The sequence below is a fragment of the Echiichthys vipera genome, assembly GCF_963691815.1.
Source record: "Echiichthys vipera genome assembly, chromosome: 4".
NCBI classification, from domain to species: domain Eukaryota; kingdom Metazoa; phylum Chordata; class Actinopteri; order Perciformes; family Trachinidae; genus Echiichthys; species Echiichthys vipera.
In genome coordinates, this window is record NC_139829.1 from 14,772,724 (window position 1) to 14,790,402 (window position 17,679).

The 17,679-nt window shown below is 41.2% G+C and overlaps 2 protein-coding genes across 2 annotated transcripts in view; one reads left to right on the plus strand and one right to left on the minus strand.

Annotated features, from left to right (window-relative positions):
• commd10 (COMM domain containing 10) overlaps positions 1-14,656 on the plus strand; it is a 119,057-nt gene extending 104,401 nt beyond the window's left edge. Inside the window, exon 6 of the mRNA XM_083912748.1 lies at positions 14,532-14,656. Coding sequence (XP_083768874.1) covers positions 14,532-14,558 — 27 coding nt within the window. The 3' untranslated portion in view covers positions 14,559-14,656. The remainder of the gene's footprint in view (positions 1-14,531) is intronic.
• The window catches only part of sema6a (sema domain, transmembrane domain (TM), and cytoplasmic domain, (semaphorin) 6A), a 100,082-nt gene that overhangs the window by 3,205 nt on the left and 79,198 nt on the right, over positions 1-17,679 (minus strand). Inside the window, exons 16-18 of the mRNA XM_083912746.1 lie at positions 14,824-14,882; positions 13,969-13,989; positions 10,186-10,365 (exon numbers count right to left, since the gene is read on the minus strand). Coding sequence (XP_083768872.1) covers positions 10,186-10,365; positions 13,969-13,989; positions 14,824-14,882 — 260 coding nt within the window. The remainder of the gene's footprint in view (positions 1-10,185; positions 10,366-13,968; positions 13,990-14,823; positions 14,883-17,679) is intronic.

The following is a 17,679-nucleotide window of genomic DNA, read 5'->3' on the forward strand; positions in this document are numbered from 1 at the left end:
ATGGAATTCAACGTAATCCACTAGTATTTTCTGATCTCAACAGCAAGGTCATTTTTAAAGCAACATGTATAAATTAAAAAAGTGACCTTCTTTACTGTATAGAAAATAGTAGATTTTATAATTATATTACAGATATGTAAATATACAGCAGCCACATGAACAATGTGTTTGTTTTGTTAGCCTACAGGAAATCAACAAAACAAATACATTAAAAAACCTAATATGAGCTGCAAACATCAAAATTTACAACCACACAGTGAAAAAATCTATTGTCAGCAAGCAGATCATTGCAATTTTGACTTTTTACATTTTGATGTTTCCAGGAATAAATTCACTTTTCTTGCAGAGCATCATAAAAGTGTTTCAATTTGCTCTGTAATTTCCAAAAGGAGATGCCACAAAATGAAGCGTTAGTTGCAATAATTCTGTAAAATCCTGTAGGGGCTGGGTAATCGTGTTTAGGCTTCTCAGCTCATCTGTGTCACCGAGGACGCACTTGGAGAATATCATCTTTCTGTGTCTCCGCAGTGAGACATAACACAGACACAGAGACAACATCGTAATCTGTTCTCAAGGAATTGAAATCCAGACTCTCTTAAACTAACATCCATAATCCTTGCTTGCTGCAGTCATACTTCATTAGTCCAAAAACACGACTTAAATCACATTTTCTTAGCTGAATTAAAGCACTGAGCAATGCCTGAGTGTCTGCTTTGACTTTAAAGCTCAACCTGGATTTAAAAAATGCAGTAACTTTTGCTCAAATCGTTCTTCATTTATTGTAAAAACAAAACTTCACTTTTCTCATTAATAGCAGTGCTGACAACACGCAGCTCAGCAGTTACTCACTGAATGATAAACAAAAGGTTTAAAAATGCCCCTTCTGGCCCAAATCGTTTCTTATCAAGGATGTGCCCAGCTGTGTAGATAGTGTGAGAAGTGATGAGTGCTATCTGCAGCGAAGCATTAAGGGCTGACATGTGTTATGCTGTGAACTCGTGTGACCAAATTGCCAGCCTGTCAGACGAAACATCTGCTTCCCATCTTATACAGTAACTTCTGAGAACAGAGAGATACTTTTCCTCCCTGCTATCTTTCATTTTGTCCTCACTGAGATCTTTTTCCTCACTTTCTGATACTTCTCTCCTTTACAGAAACAATGAATCACTTATCTGACCTTCTTCTTGTTTCCTTCACGCTGTTCAGCTTCCATATGGTGAGACTATTCAGTGGAAACTGGGAAGAGTGTAATTTTAACCTTGTGGCTTTGCAGAACTGACAGTGTTCACGGGTGGCGTTTGAGAGCTGCTAGGGTTAAATGCTTTTGTGAACAAAGAAGAAAAGGAAGAGCAATACAGCTTTGTTTGAGGTGAGGAGCCCTGAAAATTTCTAAAAACCATTTACGTAAGAAAATGAAAGTGCAAGCATAAACAAATACTTTGGCAAATCTTTCTTTTTTCCATAATCCTTCTGAAATGTAAATACCTTCATCCATCTCTGTCTATGGTGCTTACATGCTGAAAGAGCAAGTCAAAACTGTAATGAATTTTCATGACAGTGAATTTATCGCCGCTAAAGGTTAACCGGGGGATTTAGATTTCTCATTGAATAACAAAAGACGGAGGGCAGCAGAGCCAAACGGGTGTCCACTCTGGGGAAGGTGGCGAACTGTGGAGCGACATCTTTGTCTTCTATTCCGGGTGTGGGGGCCGAGGTTGAAGCCCTTCTCTGCATGGTTCTTCCTGTCTGCATTTTTTAAAAAGAAATCCTTTCATTCTTTTTCTCACTTATTCTCTCGTTCAATTCATCACTCATGTCTGTCACACTCTGTACACACTTACGGAGGGTCCTTAGCCCAAGGCCTTAGGTAAAACGCAAAAGTAAGAAGAAGAGGAAACTTTGAAGTCTTCCATCTATCATGTGAGGAATTGTTTCTCATCCTAACATCAAAGAGAATGGAAGTGGCCACTGAGGACACAGGACTTCAGGGTTTTGAATCAAGGTGGCTACTCATGTTTCAAGGCGTGTGTGATCTTGCCAAAACTTTTCAAAACTTTCACAAGGTGACCTTGGGAACTATCAAAGTGTTGCTAAACCCCATAGATTTTCTGCTTCAGCCTCATCTTGTTGAGGTTCTGACTGTACAGTGACTTATAATCGTCTGGTTTTAACTCCTCGCCCCCAGAATGCATCGCAAGGCATCCTGCAGTTCGACACTTCTCTCAGTGGTTGAATTGATTTGAATTTCACACTGCCTCGGGCCTCAACACTCAGATATTAAACACGCAGCTCAGATACTCAGATATTTCTCGCTGTCAAAACAGCCTGGGTCGGCAACACTTACTTCTGAATCAGAAACATTGTAATCTGCTGTGACTGTGAATGCTCTCTCAGTCTGTCTGACACACACCCTTACACTTGTTTAATCTCTTCAAAAGCACCAACTGACTTAAGCCCACAGAGCTTGTCTTTGTGTTGGGGAAACTTCAAAGGTAGTTAAACATCACAGAGAGGTTACAGCGAGGGCCCTAGCCTCTGACTACAGGCCGTTACACAAAGAAACTGTCTGCTGAATGATAAAAATCTTAATCAGACTTAACTGCACTCACTAACGTGTCACTTGTTGAAAGGCAGGAAAGTGGACCCTAACAACTAATGGAAGAGAAGATGAAGGAGAGGAGCAGAAAATGTTTACTGCCTCATACATTTACCCTGCCTCCACTGCAGAGAGAAGCTTCTTTGGAGGCTTCTTATTGGCTTTCAGAGACATGCTTGCTATCATCTTTTAAAAAGGACATTGCTGTTTAGATGGTGACAACAATTCATTAAGTTCCATTTAATTCCCAGTTAGGCTATTATCCCATTACGTTGTGTGTATGTTTACGTTCTAGAGGCACTCACATTAATTGTGTTATTCGATATTAAAGCATTCATCAGACAATCGAGAGTCAGTGCACAGCATACTGATGAGCCAGTCAAGATATTATTAAAGCCCTAATTATGTTAGTCTGCACCTCAGGTATTAAAACCGATGTACTAACCTACCACCTCCATGCATGCAAACTGTAGTATTAAGTACTCAAAGGAAATCAACCTGAATTACACGTCCCTGGGAACATTTATCATCAGCTGTATGATGCTTTAAATTGACAGCAGGCTCGTTTGTATTAATGGCTGATAGACTTGGTAAAAAGCGCTGCCCAGCATGAATAACACACCTGAGACAATTAATCCAATTATTTCTGAATTTCACTGCTATCACATGATGACATATTAGAGGCTAGCATGCTGACAAGTTTTTAAATCATGAATCATAATTTCTAAAAAAAAAAAGAAAATGTGGATTTTCTCATGGAAAAAAACTTCTGTCTGTTGTTTTTTTTATCGTCTAAACGAATGTTAATTATTATGTATTCTTGATGAATCCACTATAATATTAATGGTGACCCACTCAAGTGTATTTTATCATGTTATTACTGCTGAGAATGTGCGGCAAGTTTCTGACTTCAATGGTTGAAGAAGTCAGAAAAAAGCTATGTTTTGTAAATCCTCCAGTTATAAATGCTGGCATAGATAATCATTCATAAATGTTTTAGTATGAAACAGGCCCTGCGTAGTCCCTCTAGAGAACAAAGACTCAGCTTGATGAGTGGCTCAGTCATGGACATTGTGAATGTGGCCATTTAAATTCAGTTCAAAGCAGAATAATGACAGCTGAATGTGGAGTAGACAAGCTTCAAAAGCACAAAAGGATGAGCTCTCGTGATATGAGATTCAGTCTCATATGGCCAAAAAGACAAAGCAAAGCTTTTGTATAAACCAGCAATGGCAAAAGGTCCTACTGAAAAGCAAAACCAAAACATTCAAATAAAAAAGTAAGAAATACATTTGTGTAAAAAAACAAAAAAACAAAAGTGGCCTGAGGGAACAATAAGCCAATCAGTGGGGGAAATTATGACTAATAGCTTGATGTCAGTCAGGGAAGTGCGTAACGCCGGGAAAACATTCAGTCCTCTGTTTCTATTATGATTCACAATGAACTGAGAATAATTCATCCGCCTCACAAAGGCATATCACAATCTTCGGCCGGTAAGTAACACAATCCTGCTGTTAATATACTAATGAAGGTGTTGTAATGACAGGAACATGAGTTGTAGGGTTATTTGATTTAAAAAAAAATACTTTTTTGGCTACAGTGCAGTCGTCCTAGAAGGACCTACGTTTAACCTAAATCCTATCATCCTTTCTTATAGGATCAACCTAAATCCTGTCATTCTACTGAAAGGGCATATGAAACTACTAAGATTAAATTACCCAATGTGTGGGCTGTCATAGGCTCCTGGAAAACGTCACAAGCCGAATGCATCTGACAGTTGTTGCATGTTAAACTAAAGCATCTAATCGTGTCGGCTCACTTCGAAGGATAGGTAATTTGAAAAGCGAGTGGTCTCCATAATCAGACAACCAAGAAATCCGTTGCCTGGCTTTTTTTGCTCACTAGTGGTAGAAGAAATAAAGCTGAATGGTAATGTGTGATAGTTATACTGATTGCGGTCTCTTGGCACCAGTTGTTTGTGGTGGTTGAGTTTGAAGAACTAAAATGGGGGTGACTCTACCACTTTACAAGTTTTTGAACAGGCCAAACTGTTTGTAAGCTTGCCATAAAAGATCAACCCAACAAGAACCCATTCAAGACAATGGAGGTTTAATTCATTGCGTACATCATGCTCATACTGTGCATTCAGAGGAAGTTTGAAACCAGAATGTGACTGAACAAAAAAAAGCTAAATTCCCTGCAAGCATCTGACATATTTCACAGTCTTTTCCCCATAACTAAAGGCAAATTCAAAATTGATATGGCCCAGTGATGATGGTGAAATGTTCCTTCAACTGTCTACCTGCTCAGGCTATCAAGACGTTTTGGCATGAAAAAACAGAGGATCATCCCTGTGTGAGCGGGGTCATACTCACCTTAGCACACAGGTGCCAAAGAGCTCCCTGCAGCTGAAAATAACTCTGGTGGAGCAGCTGTTGGTATGACCATGAAATCCATGAAGATGTATCATATCTCTCAATAAACTGCAGAAGCTCTTATCTAATGGCAAATAGATATTATCTAAAATGCCATGATGTCTGAAAAAAATATTGTGTTTCCTCAGATTTTAAATTCATAAATCAAGCCTGTGAATGTTCTCATTCGTCCAGGCCATCGTTATCCTCAAAGCAATTTCAGTCAAAAGCAACTGGACTGGTTATTTGTCTAGGAAGACGTTTCACCTCTCATCCAAGAGGCTTCATCAGTTCATGTACGATTCAGTGACATCATCGGCCTTGTGAGAGGTTAAATACCTGGATCTCACACCAGTTAGTTGGACCAGTCCCAGCCTGGTCAGATGCGTACATGAGCTGATGAAGCCTCTTGGATGAGAGGTGAAACGTCTTCCTAGACAAATAACCAAGTCCAGTTGCTTTTGACTGAAATTGCTTTGGGGAATTCATAAATCAAGTTTCTGTTTATCAAGATGTAAACACTGAATTGTCTTCAGTGGCACATCCTCGCCTCCTGTGAATCATAATGAGTTTGAAAAAACAAAACCATCTCACCAGACAACCATTTTTTCCTAGAAATTACATTCAAGTAGTACCAATTTGCTTCCCCATTTATGTCCTGTGTGAGAATTGTAATTGCTACCTGGATGTTCACAGGCAATGTTTTTTTTAATTGTGTAAGAAGTGCTAAATACTGTATATATGCAACATGCAAGTCACTGGGGAGTGTTCAGAGTGGACTATGGGTGTACAAAGTGCAGGGCTCGACACCAGAAAACAGAGTTCACATCCTGAATCCTGAGCAACAAAAACACTTTGTATAAAGTTAGGGAAAGACTGTGGTTCTGGTTAAATGTTAATACAGTAAAAACATCCTCTCTGGTGCTTCAAGTCACTGATGACTTACAAAATCCACAGACCCTAATATTTCCCTTACCTTAGCTATGCACTTTGAGTGCTAGGCGCATAGCTATGATCAGATAGTGTAAGAAAACGAAAGAAATACTTGGTCAGGGGCAGTTTTTCTGGTATGGTCAGCGTCAACATTTCATAAAGTACATACATTTACTGATTAAAGTGCTGCATGTTTTAGGAGACAGGGTTGCACCAGACATTGTTTCAGCCAAGATTAGTTGAGTTAGCTGGGTTAACATAAAATACAGAACATATATGGTTTAAATGTGTGATCCAGTATGAAAAGAAATGACTGGGAGGAATAGAGAGAAACACTGTTGTTTACTCTGTTCAGCTGCAATACACTACATCTTATGTGCTCTCCTATTCCCCTTTCCTCCATGTCGTTTGTTCAATTCTGCCTTTCAGCCAGTGTGCATACCACCTATCTCTGTGCTCTCTCCCTTATAACCTTCACTGCTACATTATTGTCCTGTTATGTTTAATAAATCTTTATCGTGTATACCTTTTCTCTTTTCTCTCTCTCTCGCCTTCTCCCCTCCCTCATTCCCCATGTCTCTTCCCCCGTTGTCTCTCTCCATCCCTCTTTTCTTCCACCTCTCCCCTTTCCTTCTACCCTGGGTAGCTGCTGTAATGAATCCATAAATTGGAGCAACACAGCGGTGGCTACAGGTTGGGTTGGGGGAGGGTGGATGTGTGGGGGGAGGCTGAGAGAGAGGCAGAGAGAGGAGAGCAGAGGGGGAGAGCAGGACAGGGATTCATTCCTGCAGACAGGGGAAGAGATATGACTCCAGTTGGAGAAGAGACAGACGACAAGGGGAGAGACGGAGGAGGAGGAGGTGCAGAGTTGGAGGAGGAAGAGAGACAGAGAGATGTATGGGGGAAGGGTGTTGGGGGGGCTCCATAAATTGGTTTCAGGAATTAATTTGCACTAGGTAAGGTATAGCCTTGGAACATGCCATCCCAGTCAGATGAGAGGTCCTGTGGAAGGGAGACTGATCACAATGGCAGCAGATGGTGTAAAGTGGCGGAGCTGAGGCTTGCGATGGGGTGATGGGGGATAGTTTAAGCATTGGGAGGCAACAGGAGAGGTGTGACAGGGGTGGAGAGGAAAATTTAACAGAAACAGATGAGACCCAGACAGACATACAGACAGACAGACAGACAGACAGACAGACAGACAGACAGACACACAGACAGACAGACAGACAGACAGACAGACAGACAGACAGACAGACGGACAGACACACAGACAGACAGACAGACAGACAGACAGACAGACAGACAGACGGACAAACACCAAGCTCAAATGTACTGTGAAATACAAGCGGCCACCTGGCAACTGCGATGGTCTCACTGGAATGTCGGATAATGATGCTGTTGGGTGCTAAATATCATCAGTGTGTGAATACTCATCACTTTGCAGCATTTCTAATTACTCTGGTGGTGTCGGGCTAATACATATTGGAAGCACTGTTATATTCATTAGCAGATAAGATTCCACAATGTTTCAACTGCAAATGAAAAAGTTGGGGCGTAATTGTAATTTCTTTTAAATCATAAACATGCTTGGATATAAGCTAATGCATTTTCACTCAAGCATGAACTTTTTATAACTACATTTGAGAGATTGTTGGAACGGTTAAATGTTTATCCCCTCTGTAAAATGGGCTGCAATTATTTATCTCTGTGGCATAAAAATGAGTTGTTTATTTTCTGACTCCATGATCATTTCTCAAATATTGATTGCATTTTTACTTTCAGACACGCAGTTTGCTAAGTTTTCACAGTACAGTTGACACCTGAAGCCAATAATACTAAGGGCGACAGGAAGGAAGAGGAGGCAGGATGGGTGGAGCGGGAAATGAGTACTGTTGACTGTTGGTGCTCAATTTGCCATGCTGAAAAGCATTAAGCTGCATGGAGGCAAAACTGTGCTTAATACCATCAAAGCAATCAAAGGCAGGAAAAAGGCAAATATATAAATAGCCAAAAAAGGACGCAGTCTCACGCCAAGCCATGCAAAATATCAAGAACTGCTCACAAGAAACCAACACAAGGAAATCAAACAAATCTCATCAGAGCTGACTCGCATATATAGAAAAGGTAAAAGAAAAGACTCTTGAGCTGACATTGAAAAAGAGCTAATAAATACTGAAACAAGTTGCAAAGGTGTCTTATAAAAATCATAATAACAATGATTTCACAGAGAAAAAAAAACAGCAGGAAGCATTGTTTTGAAATGTGAAGCCCTGTTGCAGTTACCTGAGCCTGGAACTTTTATGATTGTAAGACAACTTTTAGCTTTTCTTATGTATGATTTTTCAAAGTATTTCATTCCTCACCATTCCTTGTGAGGCTCTAATATGTAAGTAATATCACACCTGCTCAGGTAAAGGCAACAAGGGGAGTGACAGCATGTTGTGATACTGGCTGTAGGCATGCTCTCTGAAGTCTGCCACCATTGTGCTTGGATCTACCCACTAGTGCCTTACTGCTTCCAGCTGACATTCACTGCAGTCTATTTATTTCATAGACCGGCGATAAAGGAGTATGTACTGTGACAGACTGAACCACCTTATTTTAGTGTTTGTAATGTTTAACGGAATGTTTTTAGTTCAGTCGAGTAATCACCTTGTATCTGATATTACAAAAATATACACCTGTCAACACCTACCACTGTTCAGAAAGTATGTCCAGCAACCTCAGTTACCCCTTTAACACGAGGGCTCAACCAAGTCTGAATGACGGTTGATTTCATGTTTGAAAAGATTAACCCACGTTGACAGACTTGCCTTCATGACCCAGGGTGAAAGGTAAATGACTTTGGACCTGGCGCACATTCTATATTCACCTTCATCACCTTCAGGTAGTCTATTACACTACTCAACAAGAAAAAAGAACAGGTATATCCTCATACACTTCCTAAGCAAGGAGACACTTTTGCATTTAGTATTGTGCTTTATGTACTATGGTTTTACTGATTTCTTTCCTCCTTTTTATAATGCCTATGTATCTATATCTTTTATATCTCAATGCATTTTTGTGGCTTATAATCTATCAAGACACTACTGTTATCACTGTACTGTTTTGTTGGCTACATATTGTTGATTGCAGCTCTATAGCACCATTACCCAAGCAAAATGTCCTCTTAGGGAAAATAAAGTATATCTTGTCTTATGTCAAATTACTCTCTTTTTTGTCAAACATTGCTGGGTATATATTTTTCGGAAATTGATGCTGTGACTAGAATGTAATATTATGAGGCACAAGCCGAGGCACATTTTTAGTATAAAACACGCTGCAGCTCATTCAATTTTATTTATATTATTAATTGACAAAAATCTTTACTCATCAGGTGTTCTGTTTTTCCTTCTGTCTCTTCCTTTATATACAGTATGTCTATGACAGTACTGGGAACGACTCGCCATTATTAATAATCGATATCTTTTCAAGGCCATGGTGATGCTGCCTCTGATTGCATGAACTATGCAGGGACATGTTGCATGTTGTTTTATTGGGATCTGTAAAAGGTCTCTTTTATTAAGGGACAAAGCATAGATCAGCAGCACTGCAGTGACCTTTTTTTTTTTTTTTACTTCCCCTCTCTGGTGTGCGTTGTCCTACAGTACTCGACCCCTTTCCTTCTCCCCCTTTCTCTCTGTCTCATTTATCCAGCGAGCTGTCCTTGAGGCGGTACAGCATTAGGCAGGTTGTTAACACAGGAGAAAAGGGCGTTCAATGTCATGTCACTGTGTCGCAAAGCATGACAGAGCCGGGGACCGGGCCGTCTTCTCCAGGAAATAAATACATCGCCATTTTCCTTCTCAGAGTGTAATGGTCTGGATATTACATATCTTGTGGGACATTACAGTCCATGGATAATAAATCCATCTTACAGAGTGTGCGTATGAGTGTTTGTGTATGCGCACATGTGTCTTAATGAGCGCTGAATGTGTATGTGTCTGCATGTGTCTGCATATGTATGTACCGCGTAGGTGTGTTTGTGTACATTTCTGTGGGGGGTTTACGTGCACAGTGTGAGGCAAATTGTTCCCTAGAGAGAAAGTGATCCACTATCTGTACACCTCGTCAGCTGGAAGCAGCCAGGGAGCCGTAAATCTCAATTACACAAACCCTACCCCTCCCTCCCCTCCCCCTCCCTTGCCACAGGTGACAATGGACCAAATTGACTGCTCACTGTTGTGTTCCAAGGCTTACCATTGGCTTCGGGCTGAGTCTGAGAGGGCACGGCTACGTAGGGGTCCTCCCCTTTGTCTGAGCTCATGGGCGGGTCCTTCCGCTCCACCATGCGGCCCCGCCCCAGGGGGCCCTCGGCCGCCTCGGGTAGGGCCGAGGTGGGGAGTGAGAGGGTGTGGTGATTATGGCGGTGATGGTGGCCTGCCGGACACAACACAGGTTAACCAACGCTCGAGGCAGACAGGGACAAGCTTCAGCGCATGTGAGCACATGTCAGCAGGGGAGCACGAACACACACGCGCACACACACACACACACACACACACACACACACACACACACACACACACACACACACACACACACACACACATACACACACACACACACTCGTATTCCTCCTTTGACGCCTACACACAGACACAGTACACTCTCACACACCCAGGGACAGCTGCTGGGCTGCGTGAGGCAAAAAAAGTGTTTCTCCCTGGTGACTCTGGGCAACTCATTAGCAAATGTGTGTGTGTGTATGTGTGTGTGTGTGTGTGTGTGTGTGTGTGTGTGTGTGTGTGTGTGTGTGTGTGTGTGTGTGTGTGTGTGTGTGTGTGTGTGTGTGTGTGTGTGTGTGTGTGTGTGTGTGTGTGTGTGTGTTTCTCAGGATAGACATGTCTTTCTGCCTTCCTCACTCTCTCCCCTCCTGTTCTGACTGACATGTGAAAGCTCTGTTGGGCCTGTCAGAGCAGAGCAAACTACAATCACATTGCTCCACAGTCACAACAGGGTGCCTAACTTTGATATGAAGGACACTTTCTTTCCATCGCTCCTGTTGAGAAATCTGCCTGTAACTTTTCTTTCACGGTAAAGCGCTTCTAACTCTGTTCATGCTCTCCCAGGCATCCTTTCCCAAAACTTTCTGTTACTTTGAATCTAACTTTTCAATCAATTTTCTAGTCGTGTTCAATTCATTTTGATGTACTGTGTTAACTTTAATTCAGGAACTTTATTTTAAAGCTCAAACAGTTGATTGGAAAAACTGCAACTATTTTGATATTTGATGATGATTTGACAATGCTTTGGTCAAGCCTAAATGTCAAATATTATCTGTTTTCTTCTCAGTTGTTAAGTTGTGCTTCTTTTCTTGAATTAACTCAATATCTTTGTGTTTTGGACCTTGGGCTCTGGGAAAATGTGCTTATGAAAAAATAGTGACTTTTTATATGTTTCATTAAGAAAATAATTAGCAGATGAGTCAGCAATGAAAATAATCGTAATCTCACATTTGTTCCTTCTGTCCTCTTATCTCATCCTACTTTTCTTTTCTTTCTATATTGTCTTCTTCTCTCATCTCCTTATAACCCCTCCTCTCTTTCTTCCTCTCCATCTCTGCCATCTCCTCTTATTTCCCATTTACCCCCATTATTCTTTGTTTTAAACTAAAGATCTCCCAAATGTTTCATATCCGCACAGCCGGTTATCTTTATTTAGCAAGGCTCTCAGCAACATAGCTAGATCAATCATCAGAAATATGCCATTAACAGTTAATGAATTTTCTCTGATTTGACTCATCCCTGTAATTACATTCTTTAATGGCTAAATGAACTACTGGCCAACAGTTGAAGAGGGTATCATAACAGAGCCAGGAAGTTACATTGATTCTTGTTATGATGAGAATATAACAAGAATAGCACATGCAGCATGTCTTTCTATGGAAATGTAAGTGTATGAAGTGACAATTGCCACAAAGTACTCTGGATCATACCTACTCCTCCCTGTCTATCACTACACATTTCTCAAACAATGCGTGTTTTCCTGCATCTGCCTGTCCCCCTTTTTTCTTTTCTCATTATCTTTCATAAGCAGAGTGTATAAGGTTTGTCTGACTGTTTATTTTTGAACCATGCTAATCACATTACCATCCTACATGCTAAAACTTAAGCCACCCTACACAATTTTTCACAAGCTACATACTGTATTAAACATAATGTATTTAAGCCACACGTTAAAGGAAAAGAAAATCCACCCTAGATGAAGAGTGACAACACTTTTATCAACAGTCTCTGTGGAGCTTAAACTCCCAATTCCCATTTTGACACGCTCTCTCCACGGAGGAGATGACAGCAATGTGTGTGTGTGTGTTTGCAGATGTGCGAGTGCCTTTTCAATATGTGTTTATGCTTGTGTTTGAAGAGGGGAACAGCATTTCAGGGGGCTAACGTTAATGCTGCTGGTAGACTATGCACAACACCACCCAGAGCCTCCTCCTCCTCCGTGTGGCGTGGCAATCATTAAAATGATTTATTTAACTATTGGCCCAAGGCTGAGAGATTAGTGTGACAGGCCTATTTTATAATTCATTCCCCCACCGCCAGGGGAAGTGCAATTCAGGCAGATGACACACATAGAGAGAGAGAGCTCTGGGCCTTGGAGCTCCTGCACGGATCAGGGGGGGGGGAAAGCCCTAAACTGCCGACGGATGCACATCCCTCTCTTTCTACAGATTAAAAGAGAGGCGAGGATGTCTAGTCTGGAGTAGAGGAGAGTGAAGAGGGGGCATTTTTTTTTTTATCTTCAAATCCATATCAAGCACCTACAGATAGACGGAGGGGCTGGGGCTGGCTGAGACTTTGTTTGGGGGGGTTGTAAACTGTGTGTTGTCTGTTTGTGTGTGTGCCTGGAAACACGCAGCCAAGCCTGTGGGAGCATATTCAGCACTTTAGGGGTGCACACCAACACAGATGCCTTTTTCTGACCCTGGATCTGCAAGAGGAGGGAGAATCACAGTCGGGGTACATCCACAGGGGAGTGGGGAAAAGAGAGCTGTGCTTTCTGGAATTACTTCAAAATATCTATTCTTATCATTCGGTATGGATCTGACTGTTTTGATTTGGTATCTGCAAGGTATAGGTGTCTGTTAGAGATAGAGAGATTCATGGAAAACCAAACTAATACAATCTCCTACTAGATAAAAATAAGATGGATGTGTGTGGATATGAGGGACTTTGCTGCAGGCTAATCACATCCGATTATCATTCTTTAATAAGACTTGAGTAATGAAAATGTTGTCAGTGTGATTGGGATATTGAGGCGTCTGATTGGGAGAGTATTTGCAGGAAGAGGCCAGCACTAAAAATGTCTGTGCATGTTTACATTAGCCTTTTGGAGCAAAGAGTCTGTGCCAACTGCACATGCTTGGTGGCAGTTGGCAAAAACATATCTGATCTTTCCCGACTCTAAACAGGCGGGTTTAATCTCTCTCCCTCTGTTCACACATGTTCTGTTTAATGTGCACACTGAGGCATTTCTTCATCATCAAGGTCTTAAACCAGCAACAACCAGATCCATCCAATTAGTCAAGCAAAGGTCAGGGGTAATCAATGATATTGCACAGGGGATAAAGAGGAAGTGGCAGTATAAGAAGAGAGAGGAGGTTTAATAGAATTAATAGAATTAAATTATATATTTTTAATTCTACATTCTGCTTTCTAATTCTACGTCCTTTATTCTAAACACCAAAGGGGCTGGATACGGGGAAACACTATGAGAAGTGAAATTGACCGACCATGCCTTAATGTTTCATTACCTTCGTAACTGGAGGGAATGTCTATCAAAAAGAAGGAATGAAATGAATTCAGTTAAAACCATGAGTCATTAATAACCTGTCTTTACGCATGTGGGAGGAGTTTTAATTTTCTTGAGAGGGGATGATGGATTGACTAGATGAAGAGGTGTGGCTGAAGTTAAAGAGATGAAATGCAGCTCCTGTCTTTTATTTGATTGCCTCTACAGTATATGTAGGATACTTACCGTTGAGCGCCACAAAGGTGTCTGGAAGAAGAAGAAAAGAAATGAGGGAAATCTTGTTATTGCTTTCAGTAAAGAAAGCTCATGCTTTAACATGATCAAAAGCCATGTCTTTTAAAGTAATTCCAAATTGACTGGCTGCTCGATATTCTCCTGACTTTGAATCAGAGGTGATCTATAGCTTCTAAAGCTAATGAAGGCTCAATGGCTATGGCTTCTCTTGACTAAACATACTGATGAAATTGAAGGGAAAATGCACTGCCTTCATTTACTCTGAGTAAACAGTGGAAATTGAGATGAAATGGACTAAGATGAGTGATTTGAGGTCAAATTGTTTTGAAGTTTCTCTTGCAAACTGAGCAGCTCAGTATAATATCAACAGAGTATCACATTTGATTAATCCAAACAGTTTTTCTTGAAATGAACAGATCAAATATACATTGTAGAGTAAAAGAGGCCTTTCAAGACTTTTGGGACTGACTTGTTCTGTGTTTCAAAACTGTGACTGCTCACAAGTCAAATCCCTTCCCTGTGTGTCTCTGAATGTTTGTGTTGTGTTTTTGTAGCATAGCAAGAAGGAACCCAGTCTGTGAGCAAGTGGACACAACACTCTATTGACCGAGGGACCAGAGAAACAGCGGGGGAAGGACAGAAGAGGACGAGAGCCGAAAGGGACAGATGGATGGAAGAGGCTGAAAGAGAGTATTGTAAGGGCGGAACAGACGGGGGAGAAAAAGGTGACAGCAGCGAAGATGGAAACGGAGGGCCGAAAGAAGAGGGAGACTGAGTTAACAGAGAAGAGAGGAATGGTAGGGGGGAGTATAGGAGGAAAGATAAGAGTGAAGAGGGCCTGCTTACTTTGGCAGTCTCCCAGGCCATCTGTGTTACCATGCTCCACGTCCTGCTCAAAGGCCGATCTGCGGGAAACAGAGACATCATGGTCAGCGGTGGAAAATAGGCCAGGCCATGCAGGCTCACCACACCTAATAAAGTAACAAAGCTATAGGAAAGCTTACTACAAAGAGACCAAACACAGCTTACCCTATGCTTGCTCACAGCGTAGGCTACAGAAGCCCAATACTGGAACAAAATCAAAGAACACCTTGCAGGTGCCCTGGAGGCCTAAAATCAGTGGTTATGAGGAATGCTGGCAGGCTGGTAGATCCAAAGCTGGCACAAGACTCATTGCCAAAGGCATTGATATAAATAGATTTATGTTTTATTTGACTGTCATCCTATGTTGTATATCTTTAAAAGAATGGTTCACCGTTATGGGAAATATGCTTTCCCGCATTCTTGCTGAGAGTTAGATGAGACTGATAACGATTCTGTATTCCTGTATAATAAATATGAAGCTGCCATGAACAGCCAGTTAGCTTAGCTTAGCAAACAGACTGGACACAGGGTGAAACAACTAGCCTAGCTCTTTCCAAAGGTAACACAATCCACCTACCAGCACCTCCTACAGTTCAATAATTAACATGTTATATTTTGTTTGTTTTGTTTGTGTAACCCATACAAAAAGTGGGGGTTATGTACTGGACTAATACTTGGCTCCGAGCAGTTGCCAGGCAACCAGCAGAGACTCCAGAAAGTTACTCGTCCTGGCCAAGATGTAGTCAGGCCCCATAGAATTAAACAAATAAGATATAACGTATTAATTACTAAGCTTTAGTGATGCTGCTAGGCAGATTTTGCTACTGTTGGACAGACAGGCTTGCTGTTTCCCCATATCCAGTCTTTATGCTAAGCTAAGCTACCCTGCTGCTAGCTCCACATTCATATTTAGGCCTACTGTAGACATGAAAGAGACATGAACTGCAGACTTGAAAGTGTTAATCTTGGCAAGAAAGAAAATAAACAGAAACCCCAAAATGTTGAACTCTTACTTGAAATATGGAAAGAATGTACAAAAAAGTAAACCTGTTTTTAGGAGAACTTTACTGTTCAATTTTTTTCTCCTATTTCTCAGTATCTGACATCATCTAGGTTCAGTAGAGATATGAGTCTGTAGTCCCAATCACATGGGCGAAGACCAGGGCAGCGAGGGGTAACCATGCTTGAGGGCCATCATATGACACAGAGGGAGAAAGAGAGAGGGGCAGAGAGAATTTTGTAGATGGTATTTTGAGATGCAATCTGCACAGAGACCTGTTTTCTTCCCGAAAGACCACCAAGCAGGCAGTAAGGAGATCTGTGTAACAGAGCGGACCAACTGTCAACCAGGATCACAGTCACGCATGACAGCTTTTCACAGTCCTCCTCAGCTTCCCCCTTGCTAGTCCTCCTCCTCCCTTTCTACCCGCCTCTCATCTTCCTCACCCTCCACTGGTCACAATTATAGCATGAAGAAGAATTATTTTCCAAAACCATTTTCAAAATCAGAGTGTGAATCTGAAAAGGACTGGTGAATTTTAGTAGGAGAATACAAGTAAATATCTGTTGTTCTGTTTTCAAAACAGAAACAAAGTCAAAGTCACTCCTTCATGTATATCTTAATGCTTGCGATCATTGAAAAATGTAATTTGTTCATTTAGTCATTCATCTTTTCCTCCAGTTTCCCTGAACTTTAATTAGGACAGAGATGGTAAATTGGGGCCTCTTGATAACTAATTTCCCTTCAAACACAATAATAGCCACACAAACAGCAACAAGCAACAACATCCTCTTTTCATATCTGGGGGGGTACATTTAATCTGCTTATCTGATTTGCTTATCATACACAGTCCTAATCACAAAGTAGATGCAGAGTTGAACATTTAAACCTGTCTCAGCATGAATGCTGTGCAAGCACTCCTGGTATCTGCTGGATTTTCCTCACATACTCCATCGCCTCGTACCACCCTGCCATGAAATGTTGTTTGGCCTCTTTGCCACTGGTAACCTTGTGATCATGTCTATCATGGTTGATAACAGCATTACAGATAATGGTGAGACTGTGTTAAGATGAAGATTGGAAGGTTTAAATGCCATTGGTCTGAGATAAATTAACAATGAGTAGTTACACTACAGATGCAGTGTCTGGGCCACACTTGATACATGTGAAAGTGAATGAACTATAGTATGAACCCTCAGTTAAAGGGTTCAGGTCCCAGAACAGCTGCATTATAGCAACGAAAGTGCAATGTGTTCAAATGTGACACGACAGACGGTTCAGCTCAGGGTTAAAATCCCACTGCAACTGCATGATGCATATTTAAATCTGATTCAAACTGCACTGTACATAACTGGAGGCATCCAAGGGCCACGTTTTATATTATCTTGCATCAGACGTGATTATTATGTGAGATGCACTAAGGGGACTTGGTTTCTGAAATGCAGGTCAGGTATTACAGCATTAATTATTCATGTCAGAAGTGAATGGGTGACTAGTGACCTAATATACTGTACGTACAAGGAGTACGTACAAGGCTTTCTCAAAGTTGTGCATTTATTTTGATTTAAAAATGAATAACTGCAGTAAAATCAAACTTCATTAATCTGAGTTTTACCAGGTAATAAGTCAGTACATGTGCACAGATTTAATCAGTGTGAGATCCAGAGAGTCAGGGGTGTGGCAATGGCTTAAATACTTATTCACCAATTATTATTAATATGCTGATCTGTTGTCAGTTAAACACACTCATGTACCTAGTTTACATAATGACAAGCATACAGAATTACATGAGGTAATATCATCATCAACAGGGGGTGACCGGGGACCAAATTGCAGCA